The following is a 26749-nucleotide window of genomic DNA, read 5'->3' on the forward strand; positions in this document are numbered from 1 at the left end:
CAAGCTCCCCTTCTAACTTTTCTATACTGGGGGATGACCCCCCAGACCCAGTAGCGACTGAACTAATCCAAAATATTTTGGCTCTCCGGATAAAGCAAAATGTTACGATCCTCACCCATGAAAAAGGGCATCTTCTAGATACCATTTTCTCCAACTGCAATGAACTTTCAGTCGCAGACCCAGGCCCAGTACAATGGTCCGACCACTTCCTGGTCCCTGAATATATCAACTCCCCTTTAATACTGGCACGACCAGTAGCTGGAAACGTTCCTGGTCCAACATCCCGTTGGACTCCTGGAATGCAGCTCTGATAAATTACATACCTACTTTAGCTCCCTGCCCCACGGTCGTGAATGACCAATTTAACCAATGGATCAACTCCTCCCTTGACCTAGTAATACCTAAGAAACCTATCCATAAAAACAAAAACAGGAACGACCCCTCTCCATGGTACTCCTCTACACTGCATGAGTATAAACAAATCTGCAAAAAACTCGAGAGGAAATAGAGAATTTACGAAACAACAAGCAAACAGATCTACATGGACTCTATTAAAATTTACCAAACCAAAGTGAAGGAGGCACAAGCACTATACTATGTGGAAAGAATCAACTCCACCTCAAATGCCCCACGTGAAATTTTTAAGATCGCAAGCACCTTCTAAAACCAACAGTCAGGGATATTCCGCCAGACTGCTCAAATGCACGCTGTGACAAGCTTGTAGAGTTCTTCTCTAATATGATCAAGGATATCTACAGTTCCTTCTCCCACCCGGCCCATCCATCAATCATCAGCTTACAGAGCACTCCATATCCGGTGAGCACTCTCTCAGGGGAATTCCCCTGATAGACATGGACACCCTAGTAAATACATGTGCCTCAGTAAAATCTGGCTCGCACAATAACCCAGCACCTCCCAATGTTTTGGTAAAGCTGGGGATACAATCGTCCGAGTGTTGCTGAAGCTGATAAACTCCTCCATTTCAACTAGATTAGTACCCCACTCTGGAAACATGCCATGGTAAGGGCACTATTGAAGAAACCCAGTCTTGAACCTGATACACTTGGAAATTATTGCCCTGTTTCTCTTCTTCCCAGGATCAGCAAAATGCTAGAAAAGCATGTTTCCTCAGTTATCTCTGCTTTTCTTGAATCTAATAATATACTCCACCCGTCTCAAACTGGATTTCGCCCGCAACACGGGACTGAAACCGCATTACTCCCAGTGGTTGAAAAGGCCCAAATGATCCTAGCAAAGGAGGATCGACGGCCATCATCCTCTTGGACCTCAGAGCTGCTTTCAACAGTTAACTACGACATCCTGATCCACAGATTGAAGAATGTTGGTCTATCGGGTAGTGCCATCACCTGGCTACAGTCCTTCCTCAAGGACAGGAACTTTCAAGTATTTGAAGGGGATAACTTGTCTGATCAAAACCCACTTAGCTGCGGCGTCCCTCAGGGCTCATGCCTGAGCCCGATGTTGTTCAAGGTCTACATGAGCTCACTGGCACAGATTATCCTCCCCTTCGGGATAGACATTGACACCTAGTTAGTGGTGGCCCTAAACTACCCAGGACCCACCTTGTCTAGTCTAAGCCCCTGCCTGAAGAGAGTCGCCAAATGGATGACAATCTCCTTCCTTTAACTAAATGGAGATAAAACAGAGCTTATGATGCTGGCCAACTCACCCATCTCTGGCATCGTCCTAGCTTGGCCAAGCTCTCTTGGCCCTCCACCCACACCCAAAAATCAGATCAAAAGTCTAGGCATGTGGCTAGATCAGTCACTCACTTTTGATCATCAGGCAACTAAATTGGCAGCATCCTGCTTTGGCATCCTGCGGATGCTCCGTAAAGTCCTTCCGCTCCTCCCTTTTTCAGCAAGAAGACTCATGGTCCAGGCTTTAATCCTCTCTCACCTCAACTATGGAAATGCTCTGTATTTAGGAGCTCCTAGGGCTACCACAAATAAACTGCAAGCCATCCAGAATTGTGCAGCACATATGTTTTTTATGACTCCCAACAGCCAAACCTCAAGGTCTGCTCCGAAAACCCTGCATTGGCTCCCGGTTGCGGACAGAATAAAAGTCAAGTCTTTATGTATCACCCACAAATCTTTCTGGAAGAAAGACACCCCATCCTCCAAGCCATTGTCTCGCATACCACCCGAATAGACTCCTTCGTTCATCCAGTCTCTACCTAGCTGCGGTCCCAAAAATCAACAGGATGAGAAGTAGTGGTCGTTCCTTCTGCTTTACATCCGCCAATCTCTGGAACACGCTTTCTCCCCACTTACGATCTGAACCAAATCTCCTTCCCTTCCGTAAGCTTCTGAAAACTGTTTTTTTTTTCAAAACACCTCCTACTAAGCTGCTGTGACCTTCCTCTCTCTCGGCTAGTTGCGGGACACCTTGGGTAGCCATGCGCTCTCCAAATATCCATAACATAACATAACATAACATAACATTTCTTTTACTTTTTGAAACTATTCTTTACAAACCAGCAGTTGCAAAGCCAGTTGGTGAATAATTACCTCATAAAAAGGAGATGTATTAACTCTGTTTATTAATTACGAGGCAGCAAATACGGCAGATACAACTAAGTGGTGCCAGATGCTGGCTGTGCTGAGTTAGTTCTATCTATGTTTAAAAATATATATATATATATATATTTATCATTTTCAAAAAAAGTGCAGTTCGTTGCTGTTGACATAATTTACAGTATAAATATAAAGCATGTATTTACATGTGGCATAGGGTAGCACATTTCTCCATGGGGACATAAACAGGCATCTATGAAAAATCATTGTTAGGGTTGCAACTCCAATCTTCACATATACATCTTGTAACTATATCAGGTATTGTACGTCGTCAGTGCATACCCGGGTCTCTTAAACAATCTGTTTAATGGGATAAAACTTCCGGCCTTAGATCTGCTGTGGCCTTGTTATCGCATAATGCATGCCCCCCAATTACCTTATCTATTATCCTCACCTCCCCCATCCCATTCCTGTTCTTCTGGTTGCTGGACATTCATATTGTTCTGGGTTTCTGCTCTACTGTGTAGGTAAGTCTTAAATGGTCCCCATATGTCACATGGTCTGCTACGAATCGGCATCAAGGCATTGAAAATGTATGCATTGGTATTACAAAAGGTCATATCGGCGTACCATTTCAGGATCGTCAGCACCGGCCCTCTCATCCAGTGCATTCCAACTCGTCTGTTTGCCAGTAGCAGACCTGTTGCCACTAACTTTCTATATTGTTTTGGTACGTCGCAGTCTAGACCCAGTAAGGCTAGAATTGGAGAGTCTGGAACTGGTTGCCTCACCATCCCCTGGAGCTCATTTGCCATTTTTAACCAGAATGCTTGTATCTCAGGACAGGACCAAGCAAGATGGCCAAGCCCAGCATTCTCAGCACCGCATCTTTCACCTCGCAGGCTGTATCTCTTTTGAGATATTTAAAGTGCACCTGGCGATGTCTGCCATTTTGCGATATGCTCTTAGTGATTGAGCACCAGCATGCCCATTGTTTGTCTGTTATTATTACGCCCAAGTCCTCCTGCCATTCCCACCGCGACTTTCTATTTGGTGGATCATCACTATGTTACATAAGTTTATATAGTGTTGAAATCCCGCGAGCCGTGGAGGTTTCCTCGAGCAAATATGTCAGGGTTTTTTTCAGGCAGTTCTGCTCTGTCTGACCTCAACAGTGCCCGCAGTGACTGACATGCTCTATAGCTATTATATCTGGTGATCAGGTATCGAGTCTTGGACCACTTTCCAGGTTATCAGGATTCCATCTTTGAAGAAGTCTCCCATGTTGTGTATTTTTACCCTTTGCAGTGTCCACGTTATTGCCCAATCTGCACTTAAGGGAAACCATGTGCACCACTCTATTGGTAGCTTTGGCGAATACAGTAGTGAAATCCACCTTTCATCTGCCGTTTCTGAAGCAGGTAACGTGTAGACTATAGGGTCAATTGTGCGGAATTTATGCTGTGCTATGCTTAGCAGATAGCATGGGAGCGATAACGGTTCAGCTGCTTCCCTCTCCCAGTAAAAGTGTGGGAGAACTGGCGGCCCGTGAATCCAATAATATGCATGTATGATCTGCAAGCCCTATAGTATATTTCAAGGTCTGGTGCATCCAGCCCACCCATCATATAAGGGAGGGTTAATGTTCCTGATCACAGGCACAGCAATTTCCCAGCATAGGCCAAGTGAGTCATAAGTGTGTGCAAAGTGCAAAACACGTTTTTTGATAATAGTATTGGTATATTGACAAACAAGAAAATCATTTTCATGAGAGCTATTCTGCCCATCAATGAGAGGGGTAACCATAACCAACTCTCTATCACCTCTGTAAAAAGCTGCACTGCTTTCCCATAATTCTATCGTATTACCATGTCAGGGTATGTATGTATCTGAATCCCTAGGTATTACACCGGTTCATTGGTCCACACTAAAGGGAATTCTGTTTGTGTAGGCGAGGTGGATGTTGTGAGTGGAAATATCAATAATTTCTCTCAATTTACTTTCACTACCAGGGTTTGTTCTATCTATGTAGTTAGTCCTAAGGGCTCCTCTTCATTTGGCTTAACCCGTTCGCTGCGGTGCAAATTTCCCCACTGTGCATGCGCATTGTACGCGTGCAGTAATTGGAGGCCCCCCAGCAGTCCGACGCACACACCCAACGTGGCAGCCGGGGGCCGTCCGACACATGGAACGCGTTAATCAGGCCCCACAAAAAAGTCTGACATGCCTGAAATAGATAAAACACCTGCTGGAGGTATTTTGTTAGCATGGTTCAGGCAAGAGTACTACACTTGAAGTAGCCGTGCACTGCACATAGCCACACAAACAAATGATAGCCACCTTCTGTTGTACTAGCACAGTTTGTACACTATATATGTCATTTTAGAAGGAACTATGCCCAGCCTTTTGGCTGTCATTCCACTTACTGGATCTGGCAAATGTCAGGCACAATAGTTTAACCAAAAGTGTTCTTCAAAAGCATAAACAATTTTAATCAACTTCCTCTGTTATTCAAATACTTTGTCAGTAAGTGTATGTACAGTGCACAGCTACGGTGGGAAACATTACACAAGATGAAGTCATACACCAAATTGAATCTGCTGCACAAATCACATGTAGACAGCAACAAACTATTTTATTTTTCAATAAGGTCCTTGACATTCTTTCCTATTTTACAATATGCACTTGGCAGTCTTATCTTTATTATCCAAAAAGAATATTGGCAATAGTGTTAGTTATCTGTGTAGAATGCATTTTCAAAAAGTTGAATAGTTTTGGGAGAAAAGGCTGTGTTGCCTGGAAAAGAAAGAGATACACATATATAAATATACATTTCAGTTGGGAGTTAAAGAAAAATTGAAAACATTTTTACATTTATAGGTAACTTGAACCCTAAACATAAGCTAATCATGACCAAACAGCAATAGTGGTTCATAAACTGCATTGAACAATTACATTATCTGCATTTCAATACATACAGGTATTATAACTAATTTGGCTTTCAGTACACCTCCGGCACAAGTAAAAAACAGGATAAGTGTTAACATTTGTTCTGAAGTGCTCAGTTGCACAATAACTCAGGACCAAGGTTTATGCTATTACAGTGTAGACCCTGCACAGCCGAGCTCCCCAGGTTTCCGATCTCCTTGCCAAGTTTCCCAGATCCATGCATACCTAACTGCAATGGTGTGGGTTTTGACTTTCCACTCTGGGATTTGTAGTTCTTGTTTATCCACATAAAACCAGGAATACACTTCCCAGATGTCAAAGACTAAACCCTGTACTGGAGTAGCTAGTCAAGCCTGAAGCAAGGATTCTTGGTGGTTACAAGGAAATGGCAGGGTGATAAAGGCCTGAAAGGTTTGGGATGGGCGGAGATACCTGATCCCACAATTCAGCAGCTTACTTTTCTAATCTCAGAAAGTGCTAAAGACTCAGGGCCCGATTCACAGAACTAACTTAAGACAAAATCCTAAACTTACTACTTTTGGTATTCAGAGAAGGCATTTAGTAGTAGTAAAGTTAGGAGGATGTCTTAAGTCTGTCTTAAGTCTGCCTTAAGTCTGCCTTACGTCTGTCCTAAGTCTGTCCTAGGTTTGTCTTAAGTCTGGCTTAAGTCTGTCTGAAGTCTGTCTTAAGTCTGTCTTAAGTCTGTCTTAAGTTTGTCTTAAGACTGTCTTAAGTCTGTCTTAAGTCTGTCTTAAGTCTGTCTTTAAGTCAAACATAAGACGAAATCCTAACTTTACTACTACTAAATGCCTTCTGTGAATACCAAAAGTAGTAGGACAGACTTAAGACAGACTTGAGACAGACGTAAGACAGACTTAAGACGACAGCCTAACTTTACTACTTCTAAATGCCTTCTGTGAATATCAAAAGTAGTAAGTTTAAGATTTTGTCATAAGTCAGTTCTGTGAATAGGGCCCTCAGTGCCATGCCACAGAAATTTGCACTAGTGAAAACTAATTCCCCACAATTTTTCTCTTTGTGAAGATCATATGTTCTCACAACTTTTTAAATGGAAATTATCGCAGTATGTTTGAGACAAAGCCATTTTGCTCCATAGTTTATTACAGGAGTATCAGAGATAGTGTAAAAATAGTTTATTTTTCTCCAAAAAGACAATTGTGGATTAAGATTAGTTGAACTTTCTCTGGTGCGTTTTAAATGATGTATAAACAATACATTTGTAAAATAAGGTTTCACCATCCATCTGTAATTTAGACACAAACCTCAACATAGCCTGCAAAGTCAATAGGTCTGTCTATCGTGTGGGATTATGGGGAAGAAGTGGGCGCTGGAGGGCGAGAACTGATGTGAAGATGAGCTAAATACACAGTTCTTGGAAGGATGGAGGAGATGTCAATGGGGTAACAGGATTGTCATGGAGCCATTTTAGTTTAGAGATTAGACACATCAGTTCTGTAGGGGGATGTGCAGGCAGTATAAGATGAGGATGGATATTGGACACCCATTTTGAAGGACAACAGCAAATCATGCATGTGGGGGTCAAATAAATACTCAACCATATGGCTCACACCCCTCCATTGATCATCCCTGTTGTTTAAATGGCTCACACCCCTCTGTTGATATTCCCTGTTGCTTAAATGGCTCACACCCCTCCATTGATATTCCCTGTTGCTTAAATGGCTCACACCCCTCTGTTGATATTTCCTGTTGCTTAAATGGCTCACACCCCTCCATTGATATTTCCTGTTGTTTAAATGGCTCACACCCCTCCATTGATATTCCCTGTTGCTTAAATGGCTCTCACCCCTCCATTGATATTTCCTGTTGTTTAAATGGCTCTCACCCCTCCATTGATATTCCCTGTTGCTTAAATGGCTCACACCCCTCTGTTGATATTTCCTGTTGCTTAAATGGCTCACAGCCCTCCATTGATATTTCCTGTTGCTTACCCTTTCTCTCTCAGAAACGTAACAGATCTGGTTTAAAAGTATAGGGCTGCTCCTCTGAAACATTCCTGATGTGCCATGCCACAGTGAGTGCTGTGAAGACACAAAAAAGAGAATGAGGGAAACACTCAGTCAAAGTATTGTTCCCCTGTCAATGAGCATATTACCCACCCCAAAAATCACTTTCTTTTCTCTAGTGTCCCCAGTTTGCTCTGCATAAGAATTGTAAGCTCCCGTAGACTCTCTGTTACCATGTTGTTTCCAGAATCCACTTTAGATTGTATGTAGTGAAGTAAACCTGTACAATGCCAGTTGATTTTCTAGCACATAAGCATTCCTAGGACTAGTTAATTGGGTAGGCAAAAGGAACAAATGATGGACAGAATGCTGTACAATACAAACATTCACCCCAGTCACAAAGATCTGTGTTAAATAGATCGTTATTTTGGTCTCCACACCACCCCAGCTTGGACCCAGCCATGTGGGTAGGCCAGTAGTTGGAAATTAAAGGGATGGAAGATTCCATTGCTGGACAAGCTGTCACCAACCAATTACATGCTCACACTGAAACTTATAACACCCAGGCACTAATGAACCACTGTAGAATGGTATTCTTCCTTACAGGCAATGAAAGCCCCACTCAGAAGCAATTGCATTTTTTCCTTCTGTGTTTAGTGTTTACAACTCTTTCCATTGATTTTTCACCTTCAGAAATGATCATTCTGATGCAAGAGAGATATTATCTTACATCTATACTACTATTATAAAGAGAGAACACAAACCTTTGAGCCAGGTAAACTACAAAAGTAATGCACCAATCACTACACCCAATACACCATTTGAAAGGGGAGATGTGGCAGAAGGACATAGGCTATAGATATGTACACCATATACATTAAAAAAGCAAAAACGCCTACAGTGGTAAAGTAGTCCCTTGGGGGCGTGGTCGTGGCCATGGGCGTCTCAAACAACAAATGTGGGCGTTTACAGGGCCGTGCCAAGTGCAAATAACAAACATAGGCCAAGCGACCTCACAACACACTTACATATGCACACATAGAGCGGAAATGCGCTTTCACTGAATTTAGAACGCACAATATGCAGACATAGAGCGGAAATACGCTTTCAATGAATTTCTAACAAACATTTGCAAATCCCAACACATACAGCGGAAATGCGCTTTCAATGAATTTAAATTCACACATACAGCGCGGTAACACCAATATACAAAAACAGCAGAGGTGCGCGCTATAAGAAATTTACACACATTCGTTGCAGTTACCCAGACAACATTGACGCCTTCGCATTAAAAACCGGGCGAGCCTTCCATCGACGAGGAGTGTCAAATGACGCCACACAGGGGGCAGGATTAATCGCATACTACGCCAATCACAATGCACTAAAGAAAACACACACAAGACTTCGGCATACCAAAAAAAAAAAGTCTTTAACCATTGGCTATTAACCAACAACATCACAGGGGGGTAAACACGAACAAAAAAAGCCGACATTTCTTAACGGAGAAACGCAATAGACTGCGCATTCGTGAGACTTTCCTCACATCTTGCGGACAAGATAAAACGCTTACAATAAGACATACGAATAACGAAAATAACACAACTGCCCATAATCACTCGAGCACTGCTGGAATTCACCACACAATTGACAAAAGAAAAGGGAAACTTCTTTGAAGGGATACAAAAACGAACACACGGAAAGAGCCTTCGAAAGAAAAAAAAACATTAAACAGGTGACACAACACTTTCCTCACATCTTGCGGACAACATAAAACGCGGAAAACAATACATACGAATTAAAAAAATAACACAAGTGGGCCAAATCAGTTGAACAGGGCGAGGACTTGCACAGACAACTCTTCTGCAGGGCGGGGGGGGCCCTGAAGCAGCCTTTTGCTCCCGGACAACGTCGGGACGGGCTGCTAGTAATTCATAAGCAATCACACTAACAAGGAAAATTAAGACTCATTCAGTAACCGGGGGCTCGTTAATGCAGAAAAAAACTGACAACCTTTCCCATTATTTAAAATGAATAAGGAATTCATTTTTATTACAATAAATCTGCTTAAAACATGGAACAGAGACTGCACCGTTGGATATCTGGGTCAGCTTGTGTCATTCAGCTACACTATCACCGGTCTGTTGCACATATCATTGACCACTCCGCTCCAGTTGTTTGAAATCTACCACCCTGCGAGGTCACATGAAGAGGACTGCATCATCCTTCATTCTGACCTAAAAAACATTCTCACCTTCCACTCCTAAGATAATGACATGTAGATTTATTTGCAGGTCACAGGAAGCAACTCATGAATGTGACAGAAGACCTCAAAGCAACAGAGATGTGGATGACTCCGATCAGCCAGACACTCCCTGGCTCTAAAACAGAAATCCTGGTGCTGAGACACCACATCTCCCTTACAAATTACTGGCACTCTGATTCCCAACCTTCTTTGGCGACATTGTTCCATGAAAACCAAAGTCAGGTCATAGTCTTTATATATCCACAAACCCCAGTCTCAACTGACAGAAGCAGCGGTCAATACCACTTTCTACTAAATACAGCTCCTCAAAAAAATCTTGCCCCTCATCCCAAAAAATACCACCTCTGGAGGTAGAAACATCAGTAAATGTGACTACGGCTATTTCCTGTACATCACTCCCCCTGCCAAACCAAAGTACTATGAAAAACGGAAACTTGCCGTTCAACGTTCACTACTCACACTTTTTTCCACATACAAAAGCATAGACAAATGAAACCTCAATAAAATAGTCTCACTTTGCCTAACCTTGTAGGTTTAAGGTTCAACACCCTTATACCTACAGAATACAATCATGCACCAACAGCTTACCATCTAAGATTCAAAGCAATCAACCTCTTAATGGTTACTGGAACCAATTGTAGAAAACACTTCAGAGCCATTGGCTTTCAATGTTTCAATATCTTCCATCCACACACTCATAATACTACTAGAAACATGACCTTCAGGATTAAAAACTAACCTTGATCAAAATTATTACTTGCACAACCACTTATCACTACATAAAAACAATAAGAATGTCATGAAATAACAGTCATCCCCTATACAACATGTGTCTTGCGGAAGCCTAGAAACAGTTGACATGAAGTGAGTGCTTAACTAAACAAATAAACATAAAAGTTTGTCAAGAATCATGGTGTCAGCATTATGTGGTTATCCAGGGCTAGGGGGATGGAGACGACATCGGTCTGAGTTAGATAAAATAGGAATGTATGGTCAGATTTATCAAGGCTTTGTGTTGGTGCAAAGTCACAAACAGAGATGAGCACCGGTGCAAAGTCTTGATAACGTTTTCAATTTTCAGTGCAAACGTTTATTTGTGAGGAAGCTTGACTAAGAATAATGCAAAGTAGCTGTTTGTGGTACTTTGCATTACGTTGCGTCAAGGGGTGTTCCATGGATGGTACAGGGGCGTTCCCATGTGATTACCCAAGGAATTTAACACAGAGCCCCATCTACTAATGGAGGTAGACAGGGGTTTACACTAAAAGAATACGCCTCCACGAGAAAGGCACAAAGTAGGAGAAATAATGTTTTCTCCAAACTGTTCGCTCATTGCATGTGTGTAAGGAACATGTACAAAATGGCAAAGTTTAAAAGTAAGTCTAAGCAAAGTATGTTGTACTGGAGGTTTATCATTTCGGTACAAAACCTTCTGGTACAAAAGTTTCTGCATGGTGCTAGGCAACCTTAAGGAGAACAAGAACTTGGGAAAATGGCAGCAGTGCACTATCTTTGTAGATGTGACACTTTCCAGCTCTCTCCCTTCCACACAACACACCACAGTAACTTTGCTTGTCGCACTGCGCTGCATGAAAAGGTGATTTTCCCCTTAGAGCTTAATGGCATTTTCAGAATGAGAAAGTAATAGTTTAGAGATTTGATCATTTGGGGGAAGGGTATACAAGACTGCAGAACATTTAAAGACAATTCACTGATAGAGAATTGTAACAGCATGCACTGGGCGGGGAAAAAGGAAACACTCACACATGGCTCTGTCCACCGATCACTTACCCTCTGCCTTCCTGAAGTGTGATTTATAAGGCGACACACCAATGAGATGCTGCTCTCTTGTTTTCCATCAGAGGTGCGTAAGTCTGGCAACTGTGAAGATACCGAAAAAAGTGTCAGGCAAGATAACTCCCAAAAGCCACAACAGAGCCCTTTATTTTTACCTGCCTGTAGTTCTCCTATTGTAATGTTAGCGACTTTCGAAATAACAACCTACAGATGTACTTCAGGACCAAAGCATATTCTTGAAACTAAAAGAGAGGAATGAATAATTACGTAGAAAACGGAATTCTGTTTCGTAGAGCTGTTTTCTGTGCATAGGGCTGATGCTTTAATGCATGGCAAGAAACCTTTAGAATGCCCATCTATCGAATAAAACCTGAAAATGGCGTTTTTGAAGTGTCTGGAGTGTGGTCAAGCAAAATACGTCTTTGCTGTTTGTAAGGAAAACTCAGACACTGTTTTCTTCTGTGCAGAGAACCCATTCAATTCAATTCAAAAATTCTTTATTTCGACCGTCCAGGTCATAAAAGAGTACAAATTAGAACATTAAAACTTTTAAAAAAGGAGATATTTACAGCCATTAGGAAAACATCATAAATTGCACTATACATATATCATACATTAAAATATAAAGATAGCTTTCAGTAATAAAAACTTTAGCAGTGGATATCAATTAATTTACGCCTTCTGGTCCACATAGCTGTAAGGTACCTAGAAAGTGCAAATACGATGAAACTTGATGTATCAGTCTTTAAAATTCTAAAAGCAGACAAACAATTTTTAAATCCTAGGTTTCTGTAAAGTGGAGCCAGCCAATACCTCCTGGAGTTGCTGTATGCAGAGAACCATAAAGAAGATGCAGGAGGTAAGATGAAAAGACACGAAAGAGGTGATTCCTGACCATTTGCAATCATGGCATAAAGATGAAGCACCCAGAGTGGGCTAGGAGAGATAGAGATGACATCAATGTGGCAACTGTAGGTGGCTTAAGTTGGCCAAGGATTTGGAAGGAATCTGATCTGGGTGCCTAAAACTGGCTTCTTTGATCACTCTATAGTTACCCTTATGGATAAAAGATGGGATGAGGGATAATGCGGTTTTAGAATATCCAGTGGTGAAATATTTTTAAAACATATTGATCTAGGCCATTCCATTACAGCTAGCATGGAAACATTTAAAAAACAAGCTAATTCCCTATCCACTGATTACCTCTCACTTATTCTTTGACTTTCAGTATCATAAGGGCCAAGGCTTGTGGGGCCAGATGTACGACCATTCTCTTTAGCGAATCGCAAATTGCGATGTTATGAGACTCACAAAATGGAATATACAACAGTGTCTGTGACACTATTAGCGATTTTCAATTGGGTTGCAAGGTACCTGCCTCATTAAAATTCAAGAGGCAGGTCGCAATTTGTGAATTATTGGGAATGGCATGCAAACACAGGGATGGTGGTCTGTTGGGGATAGCAGACCCTAATGTCTGTGTTTGAATTTTTAATAAGCAACTTTTTTTTTCTAAATTCAGGCCGTTTGGGAGTGGCTTACCACCTACTTGAAGTAGGCTGTAAACTACAAGTGTTTTGGAAACACAAATGCGGTTGGAAAACAATGGTACATACTATTATGACTCGCTACTAGGAAGGGACGCTCTTGGCATGCCCCTTCCTTATAGCAACTTGCAAACACTATTTTGCGAGTCACTGACTCGCAAAATAGCGTTTGTACATACGACCACCTTTTTTTACGGTCACAAACGGGCTGATTCCGAGTTTGGGGCCGCTAAAAAAGGTCATACACCTGGCCGCTGGTCTATTCCACTTCAAGTGTGGCAGGGCTGGGTTCTTACTGTGAAGATACCAAAAAAGCATTAAGCAAGATTCAGTTCAAGGGCAATCTCCTCTATCCACACACATACAGTCTCTCTAGCTCCACAATGAAAGACATTTTGCTTTTTACTGGTGTGCAGCCTACAGGTGATCGTCTAAGTGGGAAGACAGCATATGTTTAAGTGTGCTCAGATCAATGAGAGAGAGAGGACTAGATAGGCTAGACCGTATCTCCTGTATTATATGATATTTACATATGTTTAAGTGTGACCACTTTGTGAGATGATCGATGATTACTTCTAACAAATTAGGCACAGTGCCTAAAACATAGTTTGGATAATGTGTAGCTCAATTAATATATTTAGTGTTAACAGGTTAAAAATGGAAATTACATTGTTGGTATGCCGGAAGAAACATCTCAGGGGAAGGTAACATGAGTAATGAGTAACCATTTATCCAGACATCAAGGGAAAGACAAAGAAGGGTGTTCCAGGTCAGCGATAATCATGCAGCAAGGCAAAAAGCCTCAATTACACTGCAGCTGAAGAACTGGTGCAGATAAGAAATTTGGTCTGGGGCTACATGGCCCAGCAGCAAAAGATGACCAGCTACCCAACCCCTCAGTATCACTTCAACGAGGTAAGGTGCTCCCTTCTTTGCTTAGTGTTCCATCATGTACTGATTTTGTGCAGCCTTCTCCTACTTCACCACCACAACTTCCTCTTTAAGTTCTGATTCCTCCACCCAGATGTCTCTATTCAATTGGGTTCCCACTTCATCGCAGCCTACCCATGCCCCTGCACACTGCCACATTCAACCTCAGACGTTCTTATCCCACACACAGCACTAGCCTCTTCATCCATTCATATGCATGTACTTTCATCGAACCACCTATCCATGGACTCAGTTACTCTACAACCAACCAAGCACTAACTTCAATTTAGTCACCTTTTATGTTTAAGGATCAGCAGTCAAACTTTAATCTGCAGTTATTTTTAAACATAGAGGGACAGCTCCCTCTTCTGTCCCTGTTTAAAAACCACCGACTTCACTGATGTGCATACCCCTTGGTGCCCTTACATACTCAGAGTATTTAAGGCCTGAAACTTAATGGCAGTAAGACCGAGGTGCTCGTGGTGGGGGGATGCCCATCTGTATTGTCGTCGGCTTGGTGGCCGCCCTGCCTTGGAGAGACACCTGTTCCCTGCCAGGAAGTAACGAATCTTGGGGTGTGGTTGGACGTTGACCTTGCCCTTGGCCCCCAGATTGGCTGAGTGGTGGGGGCATGCTTCGGAGTTCTAAGAACTCTGAGAAAGGTCTTGGATTTTCTGCCCATTACTGCTCGTCGGACGCTGGTGCATACCTTAGTCACCTCACGCCTGGATTACGGCAATTTACTGTATCTGGGGGCCACGGGAAAGGCTCTCAATCGCCTCCAGGTGCTGAAAAATGCTGCCGCTCGCCTTATTCTGAGGCTTCCAAGAAGATCATCCTCAAAGGCAGCACTCCAGGCCTTGCACTGGCTTCCTGTTAGGAGCAGGGTGGAATTCAGAGCTCTTGCCACGTGTCACCGCATTCTGGGTGGCAAAGCCCCTGCCCCGTTACAGAGTTTGGTCACCAGGTATGAGCCCACAAGGACTCTGCGCTCCTCCTGCACAGGTCTCCTGAAAATTCCTAAAATTAAGAAAGCGCGTATGGGGGGAAGGTCTTTCAGGTATCTGGTAGCGAAGCAGTGGAATGACCTTCCGTCAGAGTTACGTTTGGAGTCCTCAGAATCCATGTTTAGAAGAAAACTTAAGACTCACTTATTAAGACGTTAGACGGTTGCGCTGGCTGTCTGGACTGCTCACCCCACTTCTCATAGCGCGGGGACACGCCTGTAGGCGTAAACCAGGCGCTTTATAAATCTCCCTAATAATAATAATAATAATGTACTCCGAGTATTTAACAGTGGCACCGATGGGAAGGTACTGCAGTGAATTTGGTATTTGGCAGCGCTATTTCTTAGAGCATCCTCACATCCATTTTTGGTTGCGAGGGTGCATTTAGCACTAAGAAAATAGCAGCACATGCACACTCCGCTCCATTGCTGAATTCCGCAGAATTTTAATGTAATCCCACAGAATTACACAAAATCAAATTCGACCATTCTGTCTGCCCCATATGGTACTGCCTGACTGCAAGATTTGGCTTTGCAACTTCTCCAGCAGAAAGGCTGGCAGGCCCAGCAGAGTGTGTTATATACTTAGCTAACTTGGAAGGTATGAAGGCAAGGATTAGGAAAATATGGAAATTACAAAGAAAAAAATTGGATTTTTTTAGTTGATGAACATGACTTTTTCCCTTTAGCTTTATCATTTCCTTTGGTACATAAACAAGGATCTAGAGTAAAGAAGTAATGATCCATGTGTAATAGAAGACACCTGGCTATTTGTGGAGGAGAAAACCAGTGATTACTTATAGCAAATCTGGCAGTCTAAAAGAATATTTTGAGTAAAATGCAGCCTAATTAATTTGTTTACTGTGAATAGATTTAGAACAGAAAATAGACTGATGGTATGTGAGAAGCCCATTGAGCCAGAAATAAAGGTAAAGACTAGGAAAGAGTTCGTGGGTAGCGAGAATCATTCTGTGAAGAAGAAAAGCCTAGCTCTTTGGAGGAAGTAGGTAACATCAACATATTGATGGCAAGTGAGAAAGAGGGGTGCTGAGGGTGTACTATGCAGCTTTTACCTCTACTGATATGAGCATTATTTCACTTAAAATGTTCTTCCTTTGAAAATGCCTGGACAGTAAGGCATCCATGTGCTGCAATGCAGTTGTAACATTTTAATTTCAGCCCACAGCAGCATTTGCATTCTATCTCAAACCTCTTCAGTCACCCATGGCACTCTGCCTAAGTCAAAAGGTGATCATAAATGCTCCAGTACCATTAATATTGTTTTGAGGAAATCACATGTGATGGCAGACAAAAGCCTTACTACTTAACCTCTTAGCTATCAGGTCTTCCCCACCATCCCCCCGGTTATAAACCTTTTTTTGGCTATTTGGGGTAGCTCGCGCTTAGGCCCCTGTAACTTTTTGTCAACATTAAGTATCCATGCCAAATTTACGTTCTTTTATTCCAACATTATAGGAACTATAAAGATACCCAGGTTTTGTGTATTCCCCTGAAGGGGACCCAAAAATTAGCCAAAAGACAGCAAAGCACATTTCTTTTCTTTTTTGTGGAAAAGTGGGGAAGAAGTGCTGCAGAAGAAAGCATTAGTTTTTTCCCCTGCACATGGTATCATCAAACAGTTTGTGGTACTCAAATCTCCATCTTCCAAGCTTTGAGGAACAGACAGAATTTTGTCAGAAAACCCATATGTTTTAACAGTTTGGGCATTTTACTGGGACATAGCCTATTTTTGCTACTTTTTGTGCACCAACCTCCTTCCAGTTAGTAGTAAAAATAGAATTGGAAGCAATAATGGACCCTGGAAAACTATACATTTCTGAAGTAGACACATTTCTGAATTCAGCTAGGGGTCATTTGTGTAGATCCTTCAAGCTTTTTTTTTAATAGAAACTAATAGTTGAAAATAAGAAAAGTTGAAAATGAGATTTAAAAAAACAGCTATTTGTGCCAACGTTTTCACCTGTAACATCTTCTATGTAGTTCAGATTTCTTTACAGCAATATACAGTTAAATCCACTGGACCCTTCTGGTTGTGGGATATATAGGACTTGTAGGTTCACCAAGAACCAGAGGAACCCAGAGCCAATAACTGAGCTGGGTCTTTGAATGGTTTTTCATTGTGTACCGAGTATATAGCAATTCATTTGGTAAAATATAAAGAGTGAAAAATAGGTATCAAGGACACCTATGTATTTCCAAAATGGGAATAAAATATAGAGTTTAGAAGCATTAGCCATTTTCACATCTCCGAAATTGTGGAAACCCATACTAGCATGTGAATTATAGGACATTTTTCAAAGTGACATCTTTTTTACACATTGTCTTACATTTGAAAGGCAGAAATGCATATGAACTCAATACGGAATATCAGTTGCTCTACAAATTTGTGTTCCTCTAAGTTTCCCCATAAAATGGTACCTCACTTGTGGGGGTAGGATTAGTGCCCGCGTCAGGAAACGGGCCAAAATTGCAATGTGGACACACAACATTTTTACAGTAAAAACTGACCCTTTTTTACAGTGTTTAGCTGTGGATTTTGAACCTTAGCTCTACTAGAACCTAGGGAAATCTAGCATACCTGTACAGTTTTAAAAAGTAGGCACCCAGTGGAATCCATAAAGGGGAGACTTGTGCAGTTTTCACCAGGTTCGGTTACCCAGTATCCCTTCCAAACCTCAAACTTTGAAAAAAAACACAATTTCCTCACATTTCTGTGATGGGAAGTTCTGGAATCTGCATGGATCGACAAAATTCCATGCACCCCGAATTCCCCAAAGCCTTCCAATAAAAATGGTACCTCACTCATGTGGGTAGGCCTATTGCCCGCCACAGGAAACAGGCCAAAATGCTACGTGGACACACATCAAATTTTTAGAGTGAAAATGACCCTTTTTTCTCAAAGTGCCTAGCTGTGACTTTTGAACCCTAGGCCTGCCGACACCTAGGGAAACCTAGCAAACCTAAACATTTTTTTAAAACTAGACACCCAGGGAAATCCAGGAGGGTTGACTTGTGTGGCTATCACCAGGTTCTGTTACCCAGAATCTCTTGCAAACATCAAAATTTGTTGCAAAAAATACAATTTCCGCACATTTCGCAGGAAAATTTCTGGAATCTACGTGGATCCACAAAATTCCACCCACCTCAAATTCCCCAAAGTCTTCTGAAAGAAATCATACCTCACTTGTGTGGGTAGGCCTAGTGCCCACGACAGGAAACGTGCCAATACGTAATGTGGACACACCCCATTTTTACAGTGAAAACTGACTCTTTTTTTTCAAAGTGCCTAGCTGTGGATTTTGAACCTGGGGAAACGTGGTAAACCTATACATTTTCGAAAACTAGACACCCAGGGGAATTCAGGACAGGGTGGCTTGTGTGGCTCTCGCCAGGTCCTGTAGCTCAGAATCCCTTGCAAACCTCAAACCTTGTCACATAAAACACATTTTCCTCACATTTCTGTAATGGAAAGAGCTGGATTGTACGTGGGCACAGAAAATTCCAACCACCCGAAAGTCTCCCAATAAAAATAGTACCTCACTTGTGTGGGTAGGCCTAGTGCTCGCGACAGGAAACGGCCCAAAACACAAATTGGACATACTACATTTTTACTGTAAAAAAGACCCTTTTTTTGCAAAGTGCCTAGCCGTGGATTTTGAACCCTAGCTCTGCCGGCACCTAGGGAAACCTAGCAAACCTATACATTTTTTAAAACTAGACACAAAGGGGAACACAGGAGGGGGTGACTTGTGTGGCTGTCACCAGGTTCTGTTACCCAGAATCCTTTGCAGACCTGAAAAACTACCGGCCCTACTCGCTCCTCCCCTTCATGCCAAAGTCACAGAGAGACTCGTGAACACCCAACTGGCCGCCTTTGTTGAATATAACTCCATCCTAGATGCCTCCCAATCTGAATTCCACAGCAGCCACAGCACTGAGACCACCCTTCTAGCCACCACTGATGACATCCACATGCTACTGGACCAGGGACACACAGCGGCCCTCATCCTGCTAGACCACTCCGCGTCCTTCGACACCATGTCACACCGCACACTCACAGCCAGACTTCACGACGCAGGGATACAAGGAGCTGCCCTAGACTGGATCCATTCCTTCTTCTCCAGCTGAACCCAGAGGATCAGACTCCCACCCTTCCGCTCAGAACCCACCAATATCACCTGCAGGGTACCCCAGGGATCATCTCTCAGCCCTACGCTCTTCAACATCTACATTGCCCCCCCTCGCCACCATCGTCAGACAGCATGGGCTCAGCATTGCATCCTACACCGACAACACACAGCTCATCCTGTCCCTCACAAAAAATCCTGAAGACACCAGACTCTGCTTTCAGGAAGGAATGAAGAACGTGGCAACCTGGATGAAGGACAGCTGTCTGAAGCTCAACTCGGAGACAACGAGGTCCTCATCCTCGGACCCTGCTCCACCGCCTGGGACAACACCTGGTGGCTGCCTGCCCTTGGGATCCCACCCACCCCCACTGACCATGCCCAGAACCTCGACATCATCCTCAAATCCTCCCTGTCCATGAACCGCCAGATCAACGCCGTTGCCTCCACCAGTTTCAACTGCCTTCTCATCCTCCATAAGTCCTTCAAATGGATCCCCTCTGACTGCAAAAGAACCGCCACCCACGCACTCATAACCAGCAGACTTGACTACAGCAACGCCCTCTATGCCGGAATCAACAGAACTCTTCTACACAAACTCCAAACCATCCAGAACGCCGCACCCAGACTCGTCCTCAGAACTCCGCGGCTCAAGCACATGTCCCAACACCTACGCACCCTCCACTGGCCCCCCGTCAAGAAGAGAGTCACTTTCAAACTCATCACTCACTCCTACAACAATATCGGACCCAAATACCACAACGAGAGAGCCTCCTTCCACGCACCCAAGAGAAATCTTCGCTTCACCAACCTCGCCCTGGCAGAGGTCCCCCGCATCCACAGAAACAAAAGCGGAGGAAGAGCCTTCTCCTACGTCACAGCCAAGACCTGGAACGAGCTCCCGGTGAACATCAGATGCTCCCCGACCCTGCACACATTCAGGAAGAACCTCAAGACTTGGCTCTTCGTCTGATCTGGAGCTGTCTCCCTCCCCCGCCCAGCGGCTTGAGACCCTCATGGGTGAGTTGCCCGCTATATAAACCCCTGATTGATTGATTGATTGATTGAAATTTTGTAAAAAAAAAACCACATTTTACTCACTTTTCTGTGATGGAAAGTTCTGGAATCTGTGTGGATCCAGAAAATTCCACCCACCCCGCATTTCTCAATGTCTCTCAATAAAAATGGTACCAAACTTGTGTGGCTAGGCCTAGTGCCTGAGACAAGAAAATGGCCAAAACGCAAAGTGGACACACCACATTTGTACAGTGAAAACTGACATTTTTTGGCAAAGTCCCTAACTGAGGATTGTGAACCTTAGCTCTGCTGGCACCTAGGGAAACCTACCAACCCTATACATATTTGAAAACTAGACACCCAGGAGAATCCAGGATGGGTTGACTTGTGTGGCTCTCACCAGATTCTGTTACCATAAATCCTTTGCAAACCTCAAACTTTGCAAAAAAAACCCTAATTCTCTCCACATTTCTGTGATGAAAAGTGCTGGAATCTATGTGGAGCCACTAACTTCCACCCACCCCGCATTCTTTAAAGTCTTCCGATAAAAATGGTACCTCACTTGTGTGGGTGGGCCAAGTACCTGCTGCAGGGAAGGGCATTGTGGAGATTGCAAAATTACCTATCACAAAAAACATGGTTTTGCAAAGGGGCTCACCTGGGTTTTTGGCCCCACACTCGGTGGCCATCTAGGGAATCCTACCAAACCCAGACATCTTTGAAAACTAGACACCTGCGGGAGTTCATGGAGGTATGGCTTGTATGGACCCCCCCAACGATTTCCTACCCAAAATCCCCTGCAAACCTCAAATTTAGGGGGGGCATTGGCATGCCAATTCTGGGCAGCCCCCACTCCTACATACAAAAATGCCAGCGTAATCCCTGGTGCCTGGGGGGAAGATCAAGGGCTATTGACCCCAACTGCCTCCTGGAGGGGCAGAAAGAATTTGGCATTTTTTGAGGGGGTGGGGGCATTGGCATGCCCATTCTGGACAGCCCCACCCCTGACCATTGAAAAAAATATTGCATTGTCTGGTGGGTTTTCAGCCCCGCCCATGGAGGCAGATAAGGGGCTATGGCCCCCACCTGCCTCCCAGGGGGGCAGAAAGACTGTTCCAATTTGTTTTGGGGTTGGGGTATTGGCATGCCCATTCTGTGCAGCCCCATCCAAATGTAATAAAAAAAATCCCTGGTGCCTAGTGGGCTTTCTGTCACCCCCCAGGGGGCAGATCAGGGGCTACTGCCCCATCTTCCTCTGGGAGGGGCGTAGAAAGACTGTGGCTTTTTGGGGGGGGGGGCATTGACATGCCTGTTCTGGGCAGCCCCAACCTGAACTTTGAAGAAAATCAAATCCCTGGTGCCTTGTGGCTATTGCCCCATCTGCCTCCCAGGGGGGGGGGGGGCAGAAATACTGTGGTTTTTGGGGTGGGGCATTGGCATGCCCATTCTGGGCAGCCCCCACCCCTACGTATGCAAAAAATAAATAATCCCTGGTGCCTAGTGGGTTTTTTGCCACCCCACGCCCCCGGTAAGCAGATCAGGGTCTACTGCCCCCATCTGCCTCCTTGGGAGGCATAAAGACTGTTGCATTTTTTGGGGGGTGGGATTCAGGGCATTGCCATTATCGTTCCTGGCAGCCCCCACCCCTGAGCTATAAAAAAAAGAATCCTTGGCATCTAAGGTGCTTTCTGTCCCCGGGGGGCAGAAAGAGTGGTTAGGGCAAAATAAAATGTGGAGAGCAAAGGCCCTTGCCCAATGGGCCGCTCCACTCTCCCTGGTGGCTAGTGGGTGGAACCCTGCTTAGGGCTACCCTCCTGGGGCAATCCCACAAGCAGCGTTCCACTAGGGATGGGTGCCATTGGAAAGGGGAGATTCTCCCCATTCCAACAATACCTTTCCCAAGTGTTTCGGTGCTCGGGGGCTGAGATAGCACCAGGAGCACTGAAACAATGAAACTGAAACTAAGTTTCAGTTTTCTTTTTCAATGTAATGACGCCAGCGCGCCATTCGCGCGATCGTCATTACATTGAAAATAAAAAACAGGCCTTAGGAGGTTGGAGAAGATCTTCCTCACCTCCCGAGGCCCCAAAAAAGAAGGAAATCCCTCTGCTGTTTGCAGCAGAGAGATTTAGTGCGCCTGTGCACATTACGGAATGGTCCCGTCATGAGCACAGGAGCACTGGTGCTCATGACAGAACCATTCTGTCATGGGCACCGAAAGGGTTAATTATATGCACTATTCTCGAGCATCAGTATTTTTCACAGATTGACCTGCTTTGAATATCCCCTATTATCAGACAAAGACCATGCACCATATGTGAGACATCAGAGTTTACTTTTGTAGTCCATCAATGTCGCCTTACGTGAGCAGTCATATCACTGACGCTACAGAGGCCATTTTAGATTGTGTGAGGCACAGCAAGTGAGGCAGACATTAACTAAGTAAGTAAACTGCATAAAGTATACATACATTTCTTTGCAAGTGCTATTGTTCTCTTTTGAAAAGCGATCTTGGTTAGGAGATGAAAGTGTCCTGTAGGCCTGGCCCCTAATGGTACCATGTATATCAGTGCTCTACTTGCCTGCAGATGGAGGGATAACTGCAGGAATTCAATTGAAAAAAGGGGAGTACATATTGCCTTAGAGCCTCGGAGGGACTGACTATCAGCATGTACGAAGTGCAAGTGATATTGTCTAGTAATGACTAAGATGAATATATGATTTTTCAACTAATACAAGTTCCACGCATGGCATTACCACGCGAATTTTACATCGCAAGTGGCTTTACCACGCTGGAATTGACAACGAAGGATTGTACCACGGTAGAAACGTCTTACCTGCACGTCTTCCTCCTGCAGCCCCTTACTTCCATCTACCATGGAAACAAGCGTCAAAACACGTCTTCTAAAATAAAAAAAGGACTGTTTTTTTTTACGTACACTGCACGTCTTTGGGGGAGGGTCATTCCTTTTTCTTCATCAATACCACAGAGCATTTTTTTTTAATCTAACTCGCTCGCTCGCTTGTTATTTTTTGGGGGGGAGACCCCCCCAGCCCCCCTCCCAACCCTCCCCCAGCCCCCCCAGCACGACTGGACGGAATACCACGTCTCCCCCCAACCCACGCTGAACGTTTTTTCGTGGTCAAGACGGTCGTTGAAGGCTCCCTCGTTGAAGAGACGTTTGCGGGGTAAGTGGATCGTTTAAAACGTCAAGCGTGGAAAAGACATTGTTGTAAATGATGTTTCCCGACTAAGATCTGCCTGATCAGAGAGTGTTTTGGAAGTTTGAATCACTCTTAGAGGAATGGGATGAAATGTGCATAGGGAGGAGAGCTGACCCTGGTAACTGCTACAGTAGTATTGTCAATGGGTGGGCACTCAGTCTATCTTAGTTGATAACAGATGGTCTGCTACTAAGGACTGGTTCCACACTGCCACAGAAATAACCTAGGATCCAATTAAATTAGTTTCAAGGGTTTTTACAGAACATATGGCTACGAAAGACGGGCTTTCCAGCACTGACAGGCTATGCAGGATAGTGGGCTGTTTAGGCAAATAAATGGGTTTTGAGTGCCCACCCACTTGTCGTTTGTCCTAAGGTTGATGGGTAGAGAATTCCAGAGTTTTGGAACAAGATAGTCAAACGAGCGACCACCGCCTCTGGCTCCCTTGATTCTGGGGACGGTGAGGATAAATTGTTCGATCTCAATTCTCTGTTGGCACTGTAGGTATTAATAAGGTGCTGAAGGATATGCAGACTAACCTTGTGTTTTACACGATGTGGAATGCAAAGTGCTTTGAATTGTTTTCTTTTACGTATTGGCAGCCAGTGAATTGAGTAAATTAATGTAACAAATATGGGAAGTGTTACAGTTAGTGGTTGGTGTCTTCAGTCCACTCCAGTGGGCTAGAAATCCTCTTGCTGTGATATAGAACCTTGGGCAACCTCCTACCTGGCCTTTGGGTAGTTGCTGACTAAATTGAATAGGAAAAGCCTATTCTTGGTTTCTAGAGGTCCTCATTCAGGGCTCGTGAAACCTGTAGTAAGTTCAGTGCACCTGCAGCAATTGATGAATCAGGCATACCTCTGCAATTCACTCAAAAGCTCATACTTTGCTCCCTCACAGGCAGTGCTTAATTTGAGCGGATAGTTACATGTGGGGCCGAATGGCACTCATATTTTGGGACTGGCACTTGTTTATCCTCATCAAACTGACCCAGAATAAGAGAGAGACACAGAAAAGGGGAGTAAGGAGGAAAAATAACGGTGAACAACTGATAAATTAAGAAATCAGGGATGAAAAAGAACCAGCAAGCTTTAGATAAAAGGGCAGGGAATAGATGGCAGTGGATGAAAAAGTCATCACGTCAAATCAAGACTACAAATCAATTGGTAGCGCTGTTGGTGGGATTCCAAGAAAAACTTTGAGTCCCTGTATTTATTAGTTTGCAAATTAAGCACTACTCACTAGGCTTTAATTTTACACTTGTGGATGGAATAGGTTCAGCAGATGGCTGGAATGATATCCTAGTGGCTAGTGAGAGTGGGCTTTGGAGGATAGACTAGTCTACATTCTAAGCACTTAGAACCATGCTTTGAGAGGTGAGACACCTATAGCACATTAGGTCTAGCTTTAGGTACCTGGGGCCTGAGATGAGAGAGGTGAGAGGTGAACAAGTGTTTCCCACCACGAGCTTCACACCCCATTCCATAGGCCTTGAGTAAGATCCACTCCATGATAATAATGGTTAATGATTCTATGTCATTATCAGGGGTGGGTGGAGCTCGCGTAGTGGTACTCTGTGGAATTTCACAGAGTTCCTGGAAAATTCTGTGAAATTCCGCGGGTGCTGTGGCCTGGCAGAGTGCCCTCCCTGCCCCCTCTGCACCCCCCCTGAAGCACAGACCAACCGCCCTCCTCCCGCTAAAGCCCCCCGGCCCTCCGCTCCCTCTAAACCCCCGGCCCTCCCTCCTGCTAAACACCCCGGTCCCCCTCATCCCTCCCACTAAACCCCCGCCTCCCGCCCCCCCACCTACGTAGTAAGGCCCAAAAGATAAAAAGAGTAGAGACCTACCTTCCTCCCAAATCAGTGTCCCGCTCCAAACAATCACGGAGAGTACAGTGTCCTGCCTCTGCTGCAGGGCCTGGATCCACTCTGCTTCCGCTGTTCCGGTTGAATTACAGGAAGAGCTGCAATGTGCATGGAGTACTGAGGGATGACATGTCTGACCCTATCCTAGGATTTGATAGGGTCAGGCATGCCTTCACTTAGTACGCCATGCGCACTACAGTTCTTCCTGTAATTCAACCAGGGCAGCGGAAGTGGAGCCAGGCACAGCAGCAGGAGCAGGACAACGATTTGGGAGTAAGGTAGTCTCCCTGCACCAGTGAACTCTGCTCCACTGCGATTGCGGCGTTTTGGAAAACGTAGCACGCCAAACGGAGTGCAGAGTTACTAAAACTCTGCAAACTTCGTTGGCGGAGCAGAGTTAACCGCCATCATTTAGTCATTATATAAGCGGTGTCACCTGCAATGGAATCTTCTGGTAATCAGGCAAAGAAAGTGTGCTTTCATGTCTCTTCTTAGCTTCTTTAAACCAAAGTGGCCACACTTTGTTCTCATTGCATCATTGTGTACAGACACAATCTACCCCACTCCCTTTTCTTCCCAGTGAGATACAGAATTATGCTCTGCAATGGTTGCTATTGCCATAAGGCAGGTCATAGGCTACCAAAGGGTATATAAACTTCCAGGTTAAAGAAGGTGCATGTAATATAATGCTGCTACTGCTGATAATATTATAGAAGTGCAGTTTTACATTTATTCTTTAAGCATTGTTTTCTTAATCGCTTCAAATACTGAAGGACGGCATGGTGTTTGAAAGGTGGGTTTGGAGGTCTGAGGAACTGCATATAGTCAGCATGCTGTTTTCACATTCCTGCATCAGGGCACTGTAAGTTACACAACAATGTACACACAGAACTCCATATGAACACTTTCACATGTTGCAACCAGGTGTGTTATTGTATATATTATGCTATATTTACTTTCCCTCTCAAGGAGTGTTCAGCCTTATTGCCCATCTCTCTATACTTTATTCAGAGCTGGCCTGTCTTTTGTTTGCAGAGCCAAATAAGATAAACAGTTCCAAAGTTTGAGCAAAAGGTGACCTTTATCCTACTAGGTAATGATTGCCTGTGAGTGTGATCTATATCACATTGTTAAGCGACAAAATATCAATCTACAACATCGAGTGCAGGATACCACTATAGACCATATACTGTGAAATTACTATTCTTTTTTTATATTTCTTCATTCAATTTACACAGAGGCAAACACGGTACTCTACGTGATTGTTTGGAGCGGGACCACCATTTTGTGGTTAGTGTAGGCCAGTGGGCTAGTTTTCAACCCCTGACACTACATACGGACGTGGTAAGACGAATGCGCAGCGGATACACGCAGGGGGCAGCCATAGGCGCGCCGAAGGCAAGCCCATCTGCGCCTGTCCACACCGCCGCCAGATGCCAGACCCTCTGCTCAATCTACAGTTGCCCCACACC

General features: G+C 44.1%; 1 protein-coding gene across 1 annotated transcript in view; it reads right to left on the reverse strand.

Annotated features, from left to right (window-relative positions):
* Positions 1-5243: 5243 nt before the first annotated feature.
* Positions 5244-26749, reverse strand: part of LOC147708654 (uncharacterized) — a 225111-nt gene continuing 203605 nt past the window's right edge. The window contains exons 20-22 of the mRNA XM_086925379.1: positions 11529-11618; positions 7460-7549; positions 5244-5336 (exon numbers count right to left, since the gene is read on the reverse strand). Of these exons, the coding sequence (XP_086781505.1) occupies positions 5244-5336; positions 7460-7549; positions 11529-11618 (273 nt within the window). The remainder of the gene's footprint in view (positions 5337-7459; positions 7550-11528; positions 11619-26749) is intronic.

Source organism: Lissotriton vulgaris, chromosome 6, assembly GCF_964263255.1.
Source record: "Lissotriton vulgaris chromosome 6, aLisVul1.2, whole genome shotgun sequence".
Lineage (NCBI taxonomy): Eukaryota > Metazoa > Chordata > Amphibia > Caudata > Salamandridae > Lissotriton > Lissotriton vulgaris.